Source organism: Tetrao urogallus, assembly GCF_951394365.1.
Source record: "Tetrao urogallus genome assembly, chromosome: 22".
In the NCBI taxonomy this organism is placed as follows: Eukaryota; Metazoa; Chordata; class Aves; order Galliformes; family Phasianidae; genus Tetrao; species Tetrao urogallus.
This window is the reverse complement of record NC_136835.1, coordinates 2,911,530-2,930,055: the sequence shown is the minus strand read 5'-3', so window position 1 is coordinate 2,930,055 and position 18,526 is coordinate 2,911,530. Positions and strand designations below refer to the sequence as shown.

Sequence of the window (18,526 nt, the reverse complement as noted above, 5' to 3'; positions counted from 1 at the left end):
AGACACAAGCACCAACCACTGGCTACCTGGTGGAAATGCTTTACCTGTGTACTTTGCAATGTTATCCAGCAGAAGGGGGTACTTTGTCAATCTCTGCATCTCTGTTGGAATGATATCCTTCAGCTGCAGGCGGCGACACAGGGGATTACTCTCAGCATCCTAAAATTAAGCAGCACAATAAGTACGTTTGTCATTTTTATTAAGAGTATAATTACCTGAATGTGTAACATCTATTCATCACGTAAACGTCTATTACTTCACCTTCTGGTAATTAAATACAAGACAAGAAATGCCAAGATCTATCATTCAGACAATACATCCCTTCTCGATTTGCAATTACGTACAGGAAGGGCTCACAAAGCAGTGGCTTCCTTCCCTCATCACTGCACAGAGGCCTGGCAGCACCTCCAATCAATCTCAGTCACTGCCACACAGGGAAGATATCAGTTTAGCTCTTCATGCTATAGCAAAACTACAGTACATTTTTCAAAATAACGTCAACCTTTGTATAACTGCAGTTCTTCCCAGCTGGTGGTAATGAAGATAATGTTCTCCTCTCCAAATGCCAGAAGTATTCAAGCCCCTTTCCTGGTGGGCAGAATAGGTTTACAGTATCTGTCTTCTGACTTTGGCATACATCATAATTGCACTGCTATAAGCAGTTTTTCCTCACAGAAGTACTCATCCTAGGGAAACAAGCCACCCAAGTGAGATGTGATGCTGCCTGGGGCAGCATGTGCTTTCCTCCATTCCAGCAAGACATTGTGTATGGCAATCTGAAGACAATGTGAAGTGCAATCTCATTAACTCTAACGACTTAATCTAAAGCCCTTCGCTATCCCACACCAGCAGCTCAAACCCTTGCATAAAATTCACCTGCACGAAAGTCTGGAAACGAGAGTCTTTCTTCTGGCGGGACTTTATGACCTCTAGAGCAAAGGGCTGGTTACTGCAGAACGTGGCAGTGGCATGTTTCAGCTTCTCCTCTGCTGCTCCACTGAACTGTGCCAGAAAGTCACGAAAGCCAAAAATTAGACAGACCCAACTTCAGCACGAGCTGCTGTCAACAGACATCAAGCCATGTAGCACCACTGCTCTCAGAAGGGAAGGGAGGAATAGTAGCAAAAGAAGGGGGGAAGATGGGAGGAAGAGGGGGGACCTACAACAATCATCAAAGCACGTTAATGATGGCATTATCCAAATGCCCCTTTAATGCAGACAGCCTGGAGACAACAACCACCTTGCTAGGAAGTCCAGTGCCCAGCCTGAACCTCCCCTGGCACAGCTTTCTGCCATTCACTTGTGTTCCATATCTGAGAAGTTACTTCCACGGAATACATCATTTTAAACATTCTGTTTTTAAGCCTTTGTTTGTCCAGCCTATTTAGAAGCCCTGCTATGTGTAAACCCAACATCTCTCCTGTCACCACTCCCAGCATTTCCAGTTCCCTCCACAAATGCAGATTCAGGGAGAGAATACAGTCCCCCACTGTTAGCTGTAAGAGAAGTGCAAAAACAGATGAATGACCGGTGATTATTTACCAGACTCTGGTCAGCAAAGCCAAGACCAAAGGTCCTGTTTCTTCAGGATTAGCCATGCTTAAAGACAAGAAGAGGACAGAAATATGGCTAGGGAAAATGACAGCCACGAGCACAGCTGAGAAATGTGCTGCAGATGACAGACAGACTATCACTGCCATCCTTCCCATAGACTATCACTGCCATCCTTCCCATTCCTACTGCCCAAGTGGTGATGCAGCAAAAGCAACTCCTGAAAATACTCTGGAGAATGAGATTCTAGTTTGATTTTTGTGTTTTAGCCACTTAACCAGACACTAGCCATGGAACGATCACACTTGTAAGGTCTAGCTTGCTTTAACTTGTTCAAAAACGAATGCACAAGCTATTTTTTGCTTTTCACAACACACAGGGGAGAACTAAAAGAGGTTTTTCACTACCAGCCACATCTGATTTTCATTTTCCTCCCCTTTTTTCTGGGATACGAGACAAACGGCGGGATTACAAAAATATAAATCACAAGAGACTTCTGCATGAACATCTGAAAAGAATAAGCAGATCAATCTTCAATCCCATATTAAGTAGGCTTGAAAACAAACAACAAAACAGGAGACTCCCAGGAGAGACTGAAAAAACCAAAGAGATTCTCACTCCTGCTCCCATCGTTTGGATCTCATCTTTGAAGCAAAGCCTGCAACAGCTCTACAGATTTGAAGAGGCTCAGCTATGCAAACTCTACGACTGGAAATCATGATTTTAAAATACCTTTAACTGCACCAAAGGTGATGTAAGGCTTATTTCAATATTATTGCAGTAAATTGTGCTACTACATTTCTCAAAATCCTGCTCTCATTTTACGTCTCCAAAACTACGTTTCTATTTTACCAATGCACTGAAAGAAATGTTTTCTTCTTCTTTTCTCCCACCTCCTGTCAAATGAAAATCCTTTGATTGTTTCTGCTTTTCTCTAAACCTCTTTCCCTAGCTCTTTGTTGGCTCCACACAAATAACTGCTCTCAGACCTTCAATTCCCATTAGCTGGGAATTACCTTCATTAGCCTCTGACACCACAGGGCACTTTCTGAAACACATTTTCAAGAATAAAAATGGAATTTACCCAAGAAAGCAAATCCTCCCCAATTTGGTCAATAACAGAAGTCTCATTCCTTTTCCGGACCGCTTTCATCTGATCATTCAACGCCACTTAGAAAAAAAGAAAAAAGAAAATTTTATTAATACCATTTGCATGCTTAATTTTCCTTACTTTCCATTTCTTTTAAAATAAAACTTCTTCTAAGAAAGCACCAAACATTGAAAAGGTGTCCTGCAATGTAATGAATTCAGCAGTACCTAAAACATGTTACATCCCTCCTTCGCACTTCTATCTCTCCTGTGTTTCAATGACCTCCAAGAACCTTTCCAGTCTTGTCTTTTCTGAGGCTCAGTATCACTGACCTTTTAAAAACCCAGGGCTCATGCAGAACGCACTTCAAGCCACCTGCCTAAACAACTGCCTCTACAACTGATTATTCAGTGACAGAGCAGAAACTGTGATTCTGAGCAGTCCTTCCTCCAAACAATTAGAAAGGGTGACCCTTCAAAGCCACCTGCAAGACATCAATCCTCCCATGGCTTTTTCATGTTTTCCTCATCGACAGCTGCAACTTTCTGAGCATTACCCTACAAAGAGTATTCATCAAAGCACTGCTGTTTTCATCAAACTTGAATGAGCACAAGAGTCTGTGTACACTGATACAAAAAAGCAAGCATCTGAACTACTGAGCACACGCGTTCTTCATCAGAATATCTTTGCAAATCAGAAAGGAGAAAATTGTGTGTGGAGGGGAGAAGTGCTGTGTGAGGCTGCCTCTTGGTTCAGGGTACCTGCATCAATTTTTCTCAGGTATTTGTAGCCTGAATTCCAGCTCAGACTGCGAAGCCAAGAAGCACCTCAGCCACTCTTACCATGAAGCCCCAGGATATCCTCCAGGTTTGAAAAGATCTTCTTTTTGTCACTGGAGTTGAGGATCCCTTCCCGGGTGACACGCTGGTAGAAAACGTTATGCAGAACCTTCAGGGTGCGGACGTGAGCTCTCTCAGTGTAAAACAGCTCTGCAGAGAGAGAGGAAGGCAGGATTGTAACTGCTGACTTCAAGATGTGACAACGTGGACTCAAACGTGAACCAAATACAAGTTGGAAGTATGAACTTGCAAGCATCTCCCTCATCTACATTCCATACTCCAGGCTGCTCCACAAAGGTGCCACTCTCTACTATGCTTCCATGTTTCAAGAAACAGAGAAGTCAATTGATCCATGACTTGGTTTACCCTACACAGTGAGCTCCTAGGGGCTGGTATTGGCTGCTCAGATTGCTCTGCAGGACTGCAACACCTGAAATTAAAATGAAGTTTTGAAGATGAAGTTTGACACTGGCTGCACTGTCTGTTTTCCAGCTGCCTAGACAGCGCCTCTCACTTTCCTTTACAGCACATGATACTGCAAACTGGTTCTTCAGTGTCAAAACACTGAAATATTAATTATTTCTCCTCTAAGGACAGGATCAGTCTCATCCCTGAACACTTTTCAGTAGCAAATATGAGTTTCACAAACATGAACTCCTCAAGCCCAAAGCAACACATGGCACCACACTGGACAGATTGGTGACAAAAGACCTTGTTTTAGATTTTAACAGCTCTAAAGCTCTGCAGGACAAGATTTCAGCTTTCTGTTTGGTAGGATAGGAAAAAGATATCCATCTCACCATTAATCACTTCTTGCCTCTTGATCTCATAGGGTTTCAGCCCCATCAACACTTCTCGGCTCACAAGCTGCTGCCAGTTGGGAGGGTCTGTGTCCATGTCAAAGTCATACAGCTCATCCTCACTTTGCACATCTGCAAAACCAACGCTGTCCATCCTAATGGGAAAAATATGCCACATCACTCCCATTTCAGGCACGGATACAAGGAAGAAAGAAGAGAAAAATCGAGGCACACACAGCAGTTGTAAAGCATTACACAAATATGCTCTCTAATAAGCTGTTCCATGTCTGAAACTACGAGAATGTTTTGCAAGTTTGCCCTTTGCAGAACAACTAGGAGTGAATATCTGTTCTTGCAGTGTATTTATAAATCTCCTTCCAGTGTTAGAGAAAAATAATTTGCTTAGGGTCAAATAGCAAGTCAGAGAAAGGGCAAGTCACTATTGCTTTGCAGATACACAGCTAACATTTAAGAAGAAAACCCGAGCATCTCAATTCCATCAGCCATCAATTCCAATCAGCAGATGTAGCACTTACTGTCTTTCACTCATTGATCAAAGGGTTTATCTGCATACGATCTGCTCCACCTGTCCTATGCACAGGTGTTCCATTTCATCCATATGTTACTTAAGAACAGGAAAAGATCACACAAGCAATTGTACTGGCTCAGAACAACGAACACTGCTGCGTTCTGCTTCATAACCAATGAAAATGTCACACAAATCAATTAAGTTGAAACAGTTTCAAGCACACTTACTTGCGAAAAGGCTTTGGTGTCCCCATGTCGACCACTCTGCAAAGAAAGAAAGGAAGTATGAGGGAACCATGCTCACAGCTGTGCTACATCCACTGCCACATCCTGGGGTACCACGGTTACCTCTCTGACTCTCCCTCCTCCTCCGGCAAATTTTCCAAGGGAGATGGGAATTCAAAAGTAGTGTTGGGTGTGCGGGGTGTGCCATCCACACACTCATTAGCAGGTGGGGCTTCTCCTGTCTGCTTCGAGCCTGAGAGGGAATGAATAAGAAACATCAAAAATCCTATCAAATTGGAGTACATTAGAGTATATCTTCACAACCTCTTCACAGCCTCTTCATTCACAGCCTCATTCCAACTCAGAGCTAGAACTGAATTTGTAAGCTTGGTAAGAATAATCTCAATTAGATATGTTTCCAGGCAACACTGATATGTGCAGCAGGGACCTCAGGCTGTCTTTTTACCACTGGATGATCCAACAACACCATGACAAAAGCCACCAGACAGTAATTTTTGGCCACAGTAAGATCTCCTGACTTGATCAAGGATCAAGTCTGAAAAGATGACCGAGCACTCAGGAAGATTATGTGACATAAACACATCTTCATTGCTCAGGTCCCCTGCATTAGAGGCATCGTTTCTGTATTCCACTCCAAATACAACTTATAACAGAGTCCCTCTGCAACAGTATCATCCTAACCTGATTCACTGTCCTTGTTTCCCTCTGGAGATGAGAAAGGACCCACTGCCAACGGAGACATGGGGTTGGCAGGTGGGTATGGTGCATCTGTGCCATCGCTGGAGGACCCACTCTGGCGCACCTTGCCCGAATCTGGAGGCTCTGGGCTAACAGAAGGCACTGCAGGGATGTGCTTTTGGTGACGCTGCTTCTGTATCTCCATGGCTCTGCCAACTAAACAAACACAGAGTTGTTACACGGCTGAAAGAGCTTTTACCTGCTCCCAACAGAATCGGAATCAGAATTATTCCAGGATACCTACATAAAATGCGTTTTTCAAGACAAATCTTAATTTAAAGAAGAAAATTCTGCTGAGTCTTTTTAGTGCTTTTTTTGTGTGTGTGTGCATATTTTGTTTTCTTTTTAAAGACAGAGTCTGATCGGTTTTCAAGCTCATACTTGGGGTGCACACATTTCCTTGTCTGACATACTTGCACTGCTGTCATGTCGGCTCGGTCTCCTCGGTGGACCCAAGAGATTAGGAAAGCCTCTCCTCTTTCCTTTTTCATCTCCTTCTTTCTCTTTCTTGATACTTTGCTGCAATAATACAGAGGACAGAAGAGCAAAGCAAACAGGTAACTCACTTTTTCACATTCAGTTGTTTACTGACGTATTGACTAATTATTTCAAATAGCAGCAGCAGTTTGGTACAAGTTCATTTGTACCAACCTATTCAGGGTTCAGCATCCTGCAGCTAACAGCCACAGAGAGCAGGAGCAGCTTATGAATAGTGTGTAACAGGGTTATAGCAGCAGGGAGTCACAGCATCCTCAAGATGCATCTGTTAAAAGCAAAAACTCACACCCTGGTTTTAACTTAGCAGCTAAGGAGCTAAAAAACACTCTCCTTCCTGGGGTAAGAGACAAAGCCACAGCAACCAGCAGTGTCTTGTTTCTCTAAGGAACAACACCTCGTGACTCTAAAGCTCCACAACCATATAGATTCTAATCTGGGAAGGAGAAATACAACTTAGCATACCGCTTCAGAAAGGCTGCTAATGCTCCATCTAACCTTTTCACACTGTCAGTGCAGAACTGCTTATGACAGCCCTAACATTTCAAAGGAAGGTGGAATGCTGATGAAAATATACAGTTACTGAGACCAGACACATCCCCATACTGTGAGAGATGACAGCAGAGATGGAGTTTGGGTGAGAGAACTCATTCTTAGGCAAGTTTCTTAAGACAAAAATTGACCTATAGTGACCAATTGCCCGAATGGATGTATCTGAAAACATATGTAACATATGTATCAAGGGTAGATAATGGCAGGACAAGGGGAAATGGATTTAAGTTGAGGGAGGGAAGATTTAGGTTGGATGTAGAGGGGAAGTTCTTTGCTGTAAGAGCGGTGAGGTGCTGGAACAGCTGCCCAGAGAGGCTGTGGATGCCCCGTCCATCCCTGGAGGTGTTCAAGGCCAGGTTGGATGGGGCCCTGGGCAGCCTGGGCTGGTATGAAATGGGGAGGTTGGTGGCCCTGCCTGTGGTGGGAGGTTGGAGATTCGTGATCCTTGAGGTCCCTTCCAACCCTGGCCATTCTGTGATTCTGTATAACCCAATCACAGCTGTTTGGCTGTGCAGCTTGATAATCCTAGATGCTCTTGACACAATGAATGCAGTAAAATCACACCAACTTCGTGGTATCATACAAAAGTATATTTTGAGTTCTAATGAAGCATCCATGCTGGGCAGCTTTATACAAATGCACACTGGCTACAGCACTACTACCTTGATCTTTGGCAAGAAACCAATACGGCCACGCTTCTGCTCCAGGTTCCGAGCCTCTTTAGCTTTGACTCCCAGGTGCTTCATGTAAGTAAGAATCACATATTGTATGGTGGAGCTGTCAAATAAATACAAGGATGGAGGTTAAGGAGAAATGTACTGGGAAAAATCCATTTTGTTAAGAAAATAAAACAGATCAAATGTAAAAGTTTCATGGAGAAATTAATTAAACCAGAAGCTTTTTTTTTTTTTTTTTAAATATGAAACTATGCATTACTTACTATGGGACAGCCCCAACTAATATTAGAATCTAATTCCTCATAAACAAAAGATGCAGTTTATAAAAGGTGTACCAGCCTGAGAGGTAAAATTAAAATGTTACCAATTACACAGGTGTAAACTCATAGATTAGGCACATATCTGAAGTCAGATCATGGTTTAGAGTTGCACTGAAAATCAGTACAGCAAGAGGTCTGGTTGCTGTAAGAACAGTAAAAGCTAACAGGCTGGTTGCAGGGTGTCAGATAAACCAAATGGGGCACAGCATGCACAGATAATGAACATCAGACTGGACTGAAACAACCACAGAACAAAACCAAACGACACAGATGAACTCTCGGGAACTTTTTCTGGTGGGAATCAAAGACAATGAACTTCAGAACAAGGAGAGTTTGAAAACAAGGGGTTGATGCTCCAAATCGGAGATCATTATGCCAGCAGATTCAGAAAGGGAGAGTCTGGAGTTACAGCCAGCAGAGGGCTGTCTTGTTTTGCTCAGCAGAAGACAGGGTCAGCAGAACCAGCATCAGCAACCGAGTTCTCATTTCTAGGACCACACAACTTTCATTACCTCTTGTCTTCCTCCAAAGGCTGAGATGTCATCCTATGTAAAAATGTAAAAGTAAATGAGAATGTAAAAAAAGAAACTCAGTTAACAATTAATACCCAGTCACATCTACCCAGAGTGTCAGCTCTTGTGTTCAAAGTGTTCTTTCCAATATAAAAAAAGCCCCAGAAAAAAAGAAAAGTTCAACAAAAATGAAGGGTCAGTTGGGACAATTGGGTTCACATCAAAATGAAAGACAAACGAGGTTCTGGAACTACCTGCTTCTACAGCCCGTGAAGAACTCAGGTCAAATAATACACAGGACAACAATGGAAGCACTGCCACTCCTATTTGAGCAGTAGCCTCCTTGAAAAGATATAAGGACTTTAACTAACTACTGCCTTACTTTTAGCTATAATTACTCAGAGATACATTAGCAGCAAAACAGGGAAGTAATGCAAAAGTACTGGCTAACAAATCACTTCTGTCGTAGCTCCTAACTCTTTTGCTCTGCACTTGTCAGGTTCAGGATGAAACCATTTTCACCTCACTCAATTACACTTGCCAATACTCACAGGACTTCCTCAATCTTGGCAATAATCTGTTCTGCACATGCTCTTTCCTTCTCCACCGCGTTCCGGTCACGAACCCTTTCTGCATCCAACTTGGTCAACTCTCCCTCTGCCAGGGTCAACCCCATACTACGTTTCTGCCTGAAATACAGAGAGAAGAAAGAATCACTTCAAAATAAATACTGACCTGTAACAAGAGAAAGCAACCTCCTGACATTCAGAAGGCCAAAAAGGTTGCCTTATTGGTTTGCGGCATTTCTCTACAGCATTTGCAATCACTGTAAAACAGAGCTAAGATGGCCTTCAGAGGGGTAACATTTTACAGCATTTATCAAGAGAAGTAGCTATGGCAATGACCAGAAGTGGGCATTCTTTTTGCAGCATCCAAGGTTATATACTTGAAGCATAGACTTGAATACTTTCAGCTATGAAGACGACAATTACTGAACAGATTATCTTGAGATGGTCTCTCACACTAGCACAGAATGCTCATGACTGCACATAAAAGGACTTATCAGTTACCAAATTATATGATTTGTAGATGATAGTTCTCTAAAGTGGATTATTTCTTGTCTAAAGGGGAGTAAAAATAAAAAATGATATACATTGATTAAAAATACAGAGTCTCTGTTCAATGCAGAGGGATTGGACTTGATGACCTTTAAAGGTCTCTTCCAACTCAAATGATTCTACAATTCTAAGAAAGATTTATGTAACACCATTAAGCAACAATATTCTAAATGTGGCTCCAATAACTTTTAGAATAAAGAATCCAGTCTTTGATACTGATCTTGCAACTGACTACATGCAGCACGGTGTCAAAAGACACTCAGAGGTTGGTCAGAGTGAGCCTTCTCTCCAGTGCTATCTTCCTATTCAGTCCAAGATAAATGTTCCTTGAGTTTGGAATTCCTTCTTATCAGGCATGAATTAAACAAAAACTGTACAGGCAACTGCTGTTACCTGAAATCTTCCAGATTCCTCTGAACTTCTGGACAGACTTTATCTTGCATAGTTTGTATATAGTGGCGATGAAGCTCTTCAGGAATGAGTTCTGGCCTTCTTTTCTCTTAAGTCAGAAGAGAAAGTTAACAGATTATTCTTTCCAGAAGAGAAATAGTTCACACTACCTTAGAATAAAGTCGTTCATACACAACTGAAACCATCCAAGAATTCCCTTTTGCTTTCCACTTATTGATAATATGAATTTCAGTGCATTAAGCGTAAATAGCTTTGGTCACATCCAGCATTAGACCAAAAGATACACTTGCCAACATGGCCAGCTCTTCCCACCACCAATGCATCTATCAGAGCATGCACCACGTCCAAAACAAGAATTTGTTCTGTCTCTCCCTGTAAACACACAGTACTGTACATCTGAAGCAACCCCACGGTTATTTGCTGGGACTGCCTCAAACAGCAGAAGCTGAAAAGCAGAATTCCAAGGCAGGAGTGCCTTACCTAGATCTACAGAGATTTCATCTGGTATTGGAACTTTAAGATTCTGCAAAAGAAAAGGAACATTAGAGGAATACATCTAACAAGCAGCACCTCAATAAAATGCACAATACAAAGTGCATAATACAATGCCCTTCAAACCCCAAATGATATAACCTGAAAACAGCTGAACATATTCAGGATGGAAACCTCCCCCATGATCCACACAGACACACACATATATAAAATGTAATACACAAGGATGACCTCATCTAAGCAGGTGATCATAGCCTCTGCAACACAACATGGCAGTCTGAGATGAGATGGTAAAGAGGTTTCTCAGGCACATGAAATTGCCTGAGCTTGACAACAGACACATCGATACACGCAGCAGATATTAACTAAAATGCAGTGTATGACAATTAAAGCTAGATTGCACGTAACCAAATTATTTTTCCTATCAGATAATGCATTTCCTGTGATTTATACAACTACCAGGCAGCTGGGGCTATTTGGCATTTATTTTACTTTATTCAATGGTAATATTTTAAACAACACAGTAAAATCCTTTTGATTCTTGAAGGCTTGACTAACTCCTTAGTTTTTTCCACTTCAGAGAGCAAAGAAAGGTAAAAGTCAACTTTCTAAATATGCCTGAAAACAAAGGAAAGGTCTGGAACCTACTGCAGCTCGGTCCAAGAAGAACTGGTAAAACTCCAGGAAGACACGCCGAGTCTCCTTCGCATTGGTCTGCTTGTACAAGTCTGAGTACAGGTAGCACAACTGTGAGAAACAGGAGGAGAAGTAATTTAGAGACACTACAACAACGCTTCTAACACCCCTAACTCAAACCTTTCTTCACTGTCATGCAAACAATTCAGCATTGCTGATTTGCAAGCCTTCCTAGCTATCTTCAGCCAACCACAGGTAGCCTCAGCTGGTCAGCTATGCTGCCCCAGAATCAGTGCAGGAGAAGGAAAAACACAGAGATCAGGCTACACAACTCAGAACTAAGGGACAGAGACCATTCCCACTACCTTAGGCTGAAATTAAATGCTTTCAGAGCTAAATATTTATTTGTAAATAGCTGAATGTTCTAGAGACAGTTCTCTTCATTCTTCTCTTCCTTTATCTGACATAAGCTCATGCCTGCTGAAGATCTGTATTTCTCTCCTTTCCAATCCAGCTATGTTGTTGGTAATCCTACACAAGAATAAGGAGATCCTGACACACACTACAAATTTTGGCCAGGGAAACAATTCTAGAACATCCTACCAATGCTGCAGGGTCAAACTGGGACACCACATGGTGCAGAAGAACAGCCAGGTGAGCTGGGCGAGACTTCAGGAGCTCAATGTTTTGGAAACAACTGCATTGTCCATTTATCTGTGGAGATACATGGAAACTGTTTGAATTATTCAAGAAAGCTGCTGTGCAGAACAAAAAACAAAACAAGAAGCTTCTTCCAACAGCTTAGCACTTCATTTGTTGAATTGAAATGAAAACTGATCAATTCCAGAACCTCCACAGTATCATTGTAGTATCCCAGGAAGGGCTTACAATGACAACACACCTTTTAAACACATCTCTCAACACTGAATATAATGTAATGAAATACAACTCAGAACACAGGAGAGCTAAAGTACCTCAGAATGAATATGTCAAAAGCCTTGTGAGCTACACTGCTGTGACCACAGCGCAGAACAGTTAGAAGAAACTTAATAAGCAAAAGGAAACTAAATAAAGCAAATAAAACTTCAAGCCTTCTTGAAATTCAAGAAGAGTAATAGAAATAAAGACAAAAATCCCCAGGTGTTACCATTTGGCACGATCAGTGGTAAGAGGAATCACATGCCCTAATCCTTAATTGAACACGAGAACAGTTCAATAAAATTAAGTCATGGAACATTTGCAATTAAAGCACAGAAAGACTAGTCAATGTGGGAAGAAGAATGGCTGAGGCTGCAAGTCATTCCCACCTGCTCCTGCTCAGTGTCAAAGTCATCATCCTCTGCTCCAATGATCTGTGGTCCCACACGGGATGAAGGGCTTCCAATGCTGGACTGAGAATCCTGGGGTGAGTCAGGAGTGGGAGAAGGGAAGGAAGAGAAGTGCACTGCAGTTACTCCCTTGAACAGTAATCTTTCTTCACCCAGTCAAAGATATTGCTATCATTTTAATCCTCCTCAAATTTCAATGGAAACCCAAGTGCCTTCATTCAACCTCGTACAAGCTTAGGGTTGCAAGATTCCTTTCAGCATAGTTCTCCCAAATTGGAAGCATTCAGAAATGTCAAAGCAGATGACTCAAAACCAATTGCATCATCTACAGATTTCTGAGCACACTAAGCATGCAGCATATGATAAATGTCAGCTTAGTATAAACGGAGAAATATGACTGTAGAAAATCATGTAAGATGAGGGAAAAATACTTCAGAAGTCATCCTAAGGAAAACGACAGCACTTCCAACCACGTTCCATTTCTATCTGCTCTGAAGGCCATAATGATCTAAAGAAAAAACACTGCTCTTCATTTAGTGTTGAATTCAGGGAATAAAACATGCACAACAGCTTTAGCCCTTTTAGGTCCAGCTGTTTTACTGCTGATTATCTATTTCTTGTCTCTAAATGGGCCCGCTCTTCAGCTCCATAAACATTTATTCAGCTAATTAACATTCCCTGCACAACTTTAATCGCGTTTCATTTTCTAATGCAAAGTTTATGGGTGCTTCATCTAAAAAGAAAGGAAAAAAACCATGCCAAATGGGACTATCACATGCGACACTGCTGTGATTCTTTATGTTTTGGACTCACAGTATCTTGAACCTCAGTCTTCTCTGGGCTCTCATCCAGATAAACCCGCTCCTTCAGGCCACTGCGAGGACTCTGGGAAAAAAGGAAGTTCAGTTCTGGTGAGTAACAGCAAATCCAGGAAAATGAGAACAGCACAGTACGTTTTTCAGCCACGACAGACAAATGTTTTCCTTTCTCTCAGAGCGAATTGTTAACCAGTTGAAGTACCAACAGGCAAACTGCACAGCTCCGAAACAACAACAAACAGCAACAAAAACATCCAACAAAACAGAACAACCCAATGGAGAATGCTAGAAGCACTGAATAAAGGCAGAGCTGTAAAAATAAAACCTGCCAGTACACCTCTCCTTATCTTCCTCTTTGCTCTCTCCACCTTTTACAGCAGTTCATGTAGTACTCGTGCTGCTAGTTTCTCTGGCTAGCCCCTTTCCCATTTCCCAATATTTATTAGGAAGATAGCCAGGAATTCTGTTCTGTGTTTCTTATAAACAAACATGAGTGACACCTCTAACCAGATAAGGAATTGGTAGGGGAGTATTTTGAAATAGTCATCTGTGATGATCATCATACCTCATGTTCTGGAGGTGCACCTGACCCATCTTCCTATCACTACCAACTACTAGCACAGATTTGGCTCCCACATCCTTAACTTAAGCAATAAGCTTAAGTCAAAGCCCAAGCACAGAGACTCAATTCCACTGCACTAATCAGACAGTGACTTAATTAAGGTTTAGGTGTTAAGGCACTCCAATAAGGAGACCATACGAGTACAGATTGATAACTGAAGAGAGAGCAGACTAGGAGCTTTTACTGTTGGCAATAATTGAAGCTTATTTGGTAGAAGTAAGGCTCTTCCTCACTTTCGTGGCAATGTGCCCAGTGACTGGATCTGAGTCACAGCTACCGTAATTGGAACATTAACATGCTCTTAAAAAGATACTCTTAATTGGCCTCTCTCAATTTTGAGAAAGATGCTGTCATCCATCTTTCTTCGTCTGGTTACAGGGAGTGTGCCAGGAAAATCTAATCCTGGATAAGAACCCAAAACCCACACTATTGCTTTCCCAATCCCTAATGGAAAACCAGTGTAGTATGGTTCCTCAGGGAAATGTCTTTGGTGAGTACTTAAAAGCCTGTTCTAGTAACACACAGCCTTATTGAGACACAGCACCTATCTGTAATAGACAGAACATCACAAGCTTTAAAAATCTGCACAAGGAAAGCAAACCAAGAGGTATAGAATCCCAGCCATGGAGCTGTACAATACTCACATCAGCAATGTCACTGTTCGGTCGAGAGGGGCTGTCACTACTGTAATCCAGTTTGCTCAGAGCATCTCCACTCTCTGCCTCCACTTCACTGACCTGCAGCGATTCTGCCACAGACCTGGAGGACAAAACTCCATCCTGAAAAGATAAAGTGAGCTGTGAGCAGCACTGAGCCAGTAAAATATTTCAAGGGACAGTACTCCAACATTAGCTGTTTCAAAACCTGGAAAAAAAAGCTGTTTCAAAGCCTAACCCGTTTATAAAATCTTATTTATAAACCATTTATTAAACTTTCTTCACGTACCCAAAAGAGGTTGCAATGACCTTCTAAGAAAAGATAACAGAAAATCATACCACGTTTTCAGGCAAACTAATACATTCCATAATTGGCTCTTACTGCTTTAAAAGCAGTCCTTCACAGACTGTGTGGAAGCCCACTGTAGAGCACACTTCACACACTGACATTGCATTGTATTGCTTCTGCCAGCACAAGTCTCAGCTCTAGAGGGTGCCATCTGCCTGTGCAAGCACCAAAGAGCACGGTAAAAAAACTCCTGCTTGCCCAGAACACCATCATCTCCCAAGAATTTTCAACCAGAACATATCACAGAGAAGCCTGACACATTTGGTTACCTGAGCACAGCCTGTGGCTTTGGTCAGCTGCTCCTGCAGCTGAGTAATGTGCTTCTTTGTTTCCTGTATCTCTCTGAGCAGTCGTGAGCTGGAAGATCGGCTGTACTCTTCTTGCAGAGACTGAAAAGTAGTTTTATGAGGCTTCATCACTCAGGATCTCCTCGGTACCAGAGCTTACAATTACAGCCTACCACTAATCTTCATTCCACTTACACATCTTAAATAATATTCAGTACATTTGCACAGCCACTATAGATGCTATGGAACGTCTATTTTAAATAGCTCTCCTTTGTCCTGTGCCACATGACTGCAATCTAGAGATCTACTGAAATAATCACAACTGCAGTGAGGATACAGCTGAAGACCAGTAACTCAGCAGCACCAAGGAGCCCTGTGCCAACTGTCGCTCCCAGAGAGAAATGACTCATGCTTAGTTTGAGTCACAGATGCTCACGTGTCCTAGGATTGGACCAGACTGACATATAAGTATGTTTCCACTTAAAGCACCCACTGCTGGTTGTTTTCCTACCCTGACAAGGATTGAAAACTACAGGGCTGATCAACAAGAGCAATTAGAGTCAGATCTCTGCACACAGAAGAGCTAGATGAAAACACAAGTCATGTTAAGGAATGCTACTGTCATGTTAAGAAGTCATGTTAAGAAAATGCCACTGAACATCAACAACCATTCCTTATAATTCAGCCCCTTCCCTTTCCTGCACCCCTCTTGAAGGCAAGCAACAAATTCCAGTACCTGCAGCCGCTCCTGCTCTTTCTGTAGCATCTTTCTCAGAATCTCCACCTTCTGGTTGTGGACAATATTATTCTCCTCCTAGAAAATACAGAGGAATTAAGGGTTAGTTACAGAGAAGGAAAAAAAAAGAAAGAAAAAAAAAGAGAAGTGTCCGTGTATTCATTTGCTTTCATTTCCCTGTCACAAATCTTCATGCCTTACAGTCCCATTCTTAACAGAAATTACAGCACTGGATCAGACCGATAGCTCTGCCCATGGCAAGGGGATGGAACCAGATGGTCCTTAGGTCCCTTACAACCTCAGCCTTTCTGTGACTCTGTGATCACATAATCTCACACCATGCAAACTGGAGCACATCTCGAAGCCAACCTAGGAGCAGAGTAACCTCTCAACTGCCCTTGCATTATCTCAGATGGGGCAGGATATGTACTTGCAACATGTTTTTCCCACGTGATTCAACGCCCACTGGATGGCCAGGCAAATATTCTATTTCCAATTTGTGCAAGAAGCTCAAAACAATTCCTTTGAGGAAAAAAAACAAAATAATACATGACTACATTTTTTCCACTGCTAAATTGGTTCTCTGGAAAGAACACTTTAAAATCTTACCCCCATAAGCACCGGGCTAGTAATCCTTTCTGCATTTCCTGATGTGCCAGGCGAATGGGGTGATGTCATGATGGGAGACATATGCCCAAATGCTGCCAGATCCACTTCAGAATCAGCCAAGGGAATCTGGGGCGACCCCGGTGGGCGCCCCTGAACAGTGAGAGCTACATAGGAACCCGCTGCAGGGAGAACAGAAGTCGTATTTCAGACGTACTTGCAGATTTCTAATTGCCATTTCCTCTCCCCTTTTGTGATAAGCATTCTTAATGAAAGCACGCGGTGTAATTTCTAGTCTACCAGGTTACATTTACAGTATACATACACTCATACCACAAAATAAACTGTGCTAGGGCAGAAAACACCGCTAACACTTTCTTCCAACCAAGAATTCACTTCCCTTGGAAATGCCAGTTTTGCACGCAACACAAAGCAATCTGCCTTAATGCTGCCTGAGCAGCTACAGCATTTCAGGTGAAATCAAAGCAGGGGAAGATAGCAGGCAAGGTCTGGCAGTAACTTCAGACGCCAAACCAAGGAGAAACTGCAGAAGCAGCCACCCCACCTTTCACTTTACTGCCTGTTTTACACACACCTTTACCTCTCAGCACAGGGTCACTTATCTATGCAGTGACATGGACCTTGTCCGTGTACTCGATAGATAAATTAGACATTGGTCCTTTTAAATTCTGCCTTTCTTGCTTTTTAAAGGAGTGAAGTGGAAAAAAAAAAATAGGAACATGCCTTTACTTACACTTGATCAGCTTTACCACCTCCAAATGGTTTGAGTGTGTTACAAGAGTGCCATTCACCTGGGGATATCAGAGGGAAGAGAAGAAAGCAAACTGTGTTTGGCTACAGCTTTCCAGACAAGGAAAATCTCCTTCGGGTACACACACATTACACAATAAGCAATGCAGCAGAATGAGGAACAGTGATGTTTTCCCCCTTCTCTATTCCTCTGTCTTTCAAGAAACTAACGGATGAACAACTTCTCTCTGAGTTTGTTCAGTGAGCTCTACAAAAAGAAAACCACAGACACACACCAAAGGAAACAAGCAACCAAATGCAGAAGAGCAACACACCAAAAGAAGATTTAGGGTAGTTAATTTTACTCATTAATTTACAGAACTGGGGTTCCAAACAAGTATGTCTGTGTCATAGCAGCAATAACAGCCATCATTTTGCAGCACTGACTTACAAAGTCCTTTTAGTTTATGGTTTAATCTGTAAGTCATTAGAGACTGAGAGATAAGTTTGTTCTGGGTGCAGATCTACTCCTTTCCCCTACATTGCTGTTGGAACCTTGTAGGATATTGGACTTGCATCAAGTCCTGAGATGAGAATGATCTCCATAACAAAACCAGCTTTCAGCAGTGGGCTCGCAGTGGTTACTGTACATCCCCCAAACAGGAAAACTTCTACCACTCCTCTCCTCCACAGGCAAAAGCAAACATCAGTGCAGAGACATCAGTGACTTTCTTTCAAGGAAAGAGCTCATTTGAGTGAAAGGATCAATTTCTCAGATGAGCTGAATGCCCTTACCTTGATAATTCTGTCACCCGTTTGCACTCCAGCTCGCATGGCTGCTCCATCTAGAGAAGCAAGAAACCATTTAGTTCCAATTTCAACGTCACAGGAAACAGGAATGGTTTAAACACTTCTGTATTTCCATGAGAAGCTACTTCCCATTCCCACTCCAGCTTCCTCTTTTTTTAATCAGACTAAAATCTCTGAGTATCTAGACTGAAGAAGGTTCTCTTTCCACTCTGCAGTAGATACAAGCCACAATCCCACCACGTCACCCTAATTCTTTGTTTTCTTTCAAATGTGAGAGTCAGTTTGCAAATACATCGAGATGCTGAGAGAGGTGATTCACTGCATCCCAACAGTGCAGCACCCTTTGTCCATGCACATCTGTTCCAAAGTTTCTGATGGCTACAGCCATCCCACCCACAAGGAAAGAATTTGGAGCTTTCTTCTCCAGCTCATGCACACGTTTCTTTGATTCACATGCAAACGCTCTCGGTTGCTCTCTGGTGAGCACATTTAACATGTCTGCTTACCTTCTTTGACAGACTGCACAAAGACTGGGTTGTCTCCACTGACTGTCAGCCCA

At 42.3% G+C, this 18,526-nt stretch overlaps 1 protein-coding gene across 1 annotated transcript in view; it reads right to left on the bottom strand.

Annotated features, from left to right (window-relative positions):
• Positions 1–18,002, bottom strand: part of ARHGEF12 (Rho guanine nucleotide exchange factor 12) — a gene marked incomplete at its 3' end in the record, with an annotated part of 29,434 nt that extends 11,432 nt beyond the window's left edge. Inside the window, exons 1-24 of the mRNA XM_079545870.1 lie at positions 17,953–18,002; positions 17,162–17,219; positions 16,411–16,589; positions 15,802–15,879; positions 15,048–15,167; positions 14,418–14,552; positions 13,147–13,218; positions 12,313–12,405; positions 11,609–11,719; positions 11,018–11,116; positions 10,358–10,400; positions 9,860–9,965; positions 8,900–9,037; positions 8,349–8,381; positions 7,502–7,616; positions 6,206–6,311; positions 5,736–5,948; positions 5,157–5,286; positions 5,037–5,072; positions 4,281–4,435; positions 3,484–3,630; positions 2,636–2,721; positions 877–1,002; positions 45–159 (exon numbers count right to left, since the gene is read on the bottom strand). Of these exons, the coding sequence (XP_079401996.1) occupies positions 45–159; positions 877–1,002; positions 2,636–2,721; positions 3,484–3,630; positions 4,281–4,435; positions 5,037–5,072; positions 5,157–5,286; positions 5,736–5,948; positions 6,206–6,311; positions 7,502–7,616; positions 8,349–8,381; positions 8,900–9,037; positions 9,860–9,965; positions 10,358–10,400; positions 11,018–11,116; positions 11,609–11,719; positions 12,313–12,405; positions 13,147–13,218; positions 14,418–14,552; positions 15,048–15,167; positions 15,802–15,879; positions 16,411–16,589; positions 17,162–17,219; positions 17,953–17,991 (2,533 nt within the window). The 5' untranslated portion in view covers positions 17,992–18,002. The remainder of the gene's footprint in view (positions 1–44; positions 160–876; positions 1,003–2,635; positions 2,722–3,483; positions 3,631–4,280; positions 4,436–5,036; positions 5,073–5,156; positions 5,287–5,735; positions 5,949–6,205; positions 6,312–7,501; positions 7,617–8,348; positions 8,382–8,899; positions 9,038–9,859; positions 9,966–10,357; positions 10,401–11,017; positions 11,117–11,608; positions 11,720–12,312; positions 12,406–13,146; positions 13,219–14,417; positions 14,553–15,047; positions 15,168–15,801; positions 15,880–16,410; positions 16,590–17,161; positions 17,220–17,952) is intronic.
• Between the last annotated feature and the right edge of the window lie 524 nt (positions 18,003–18,526).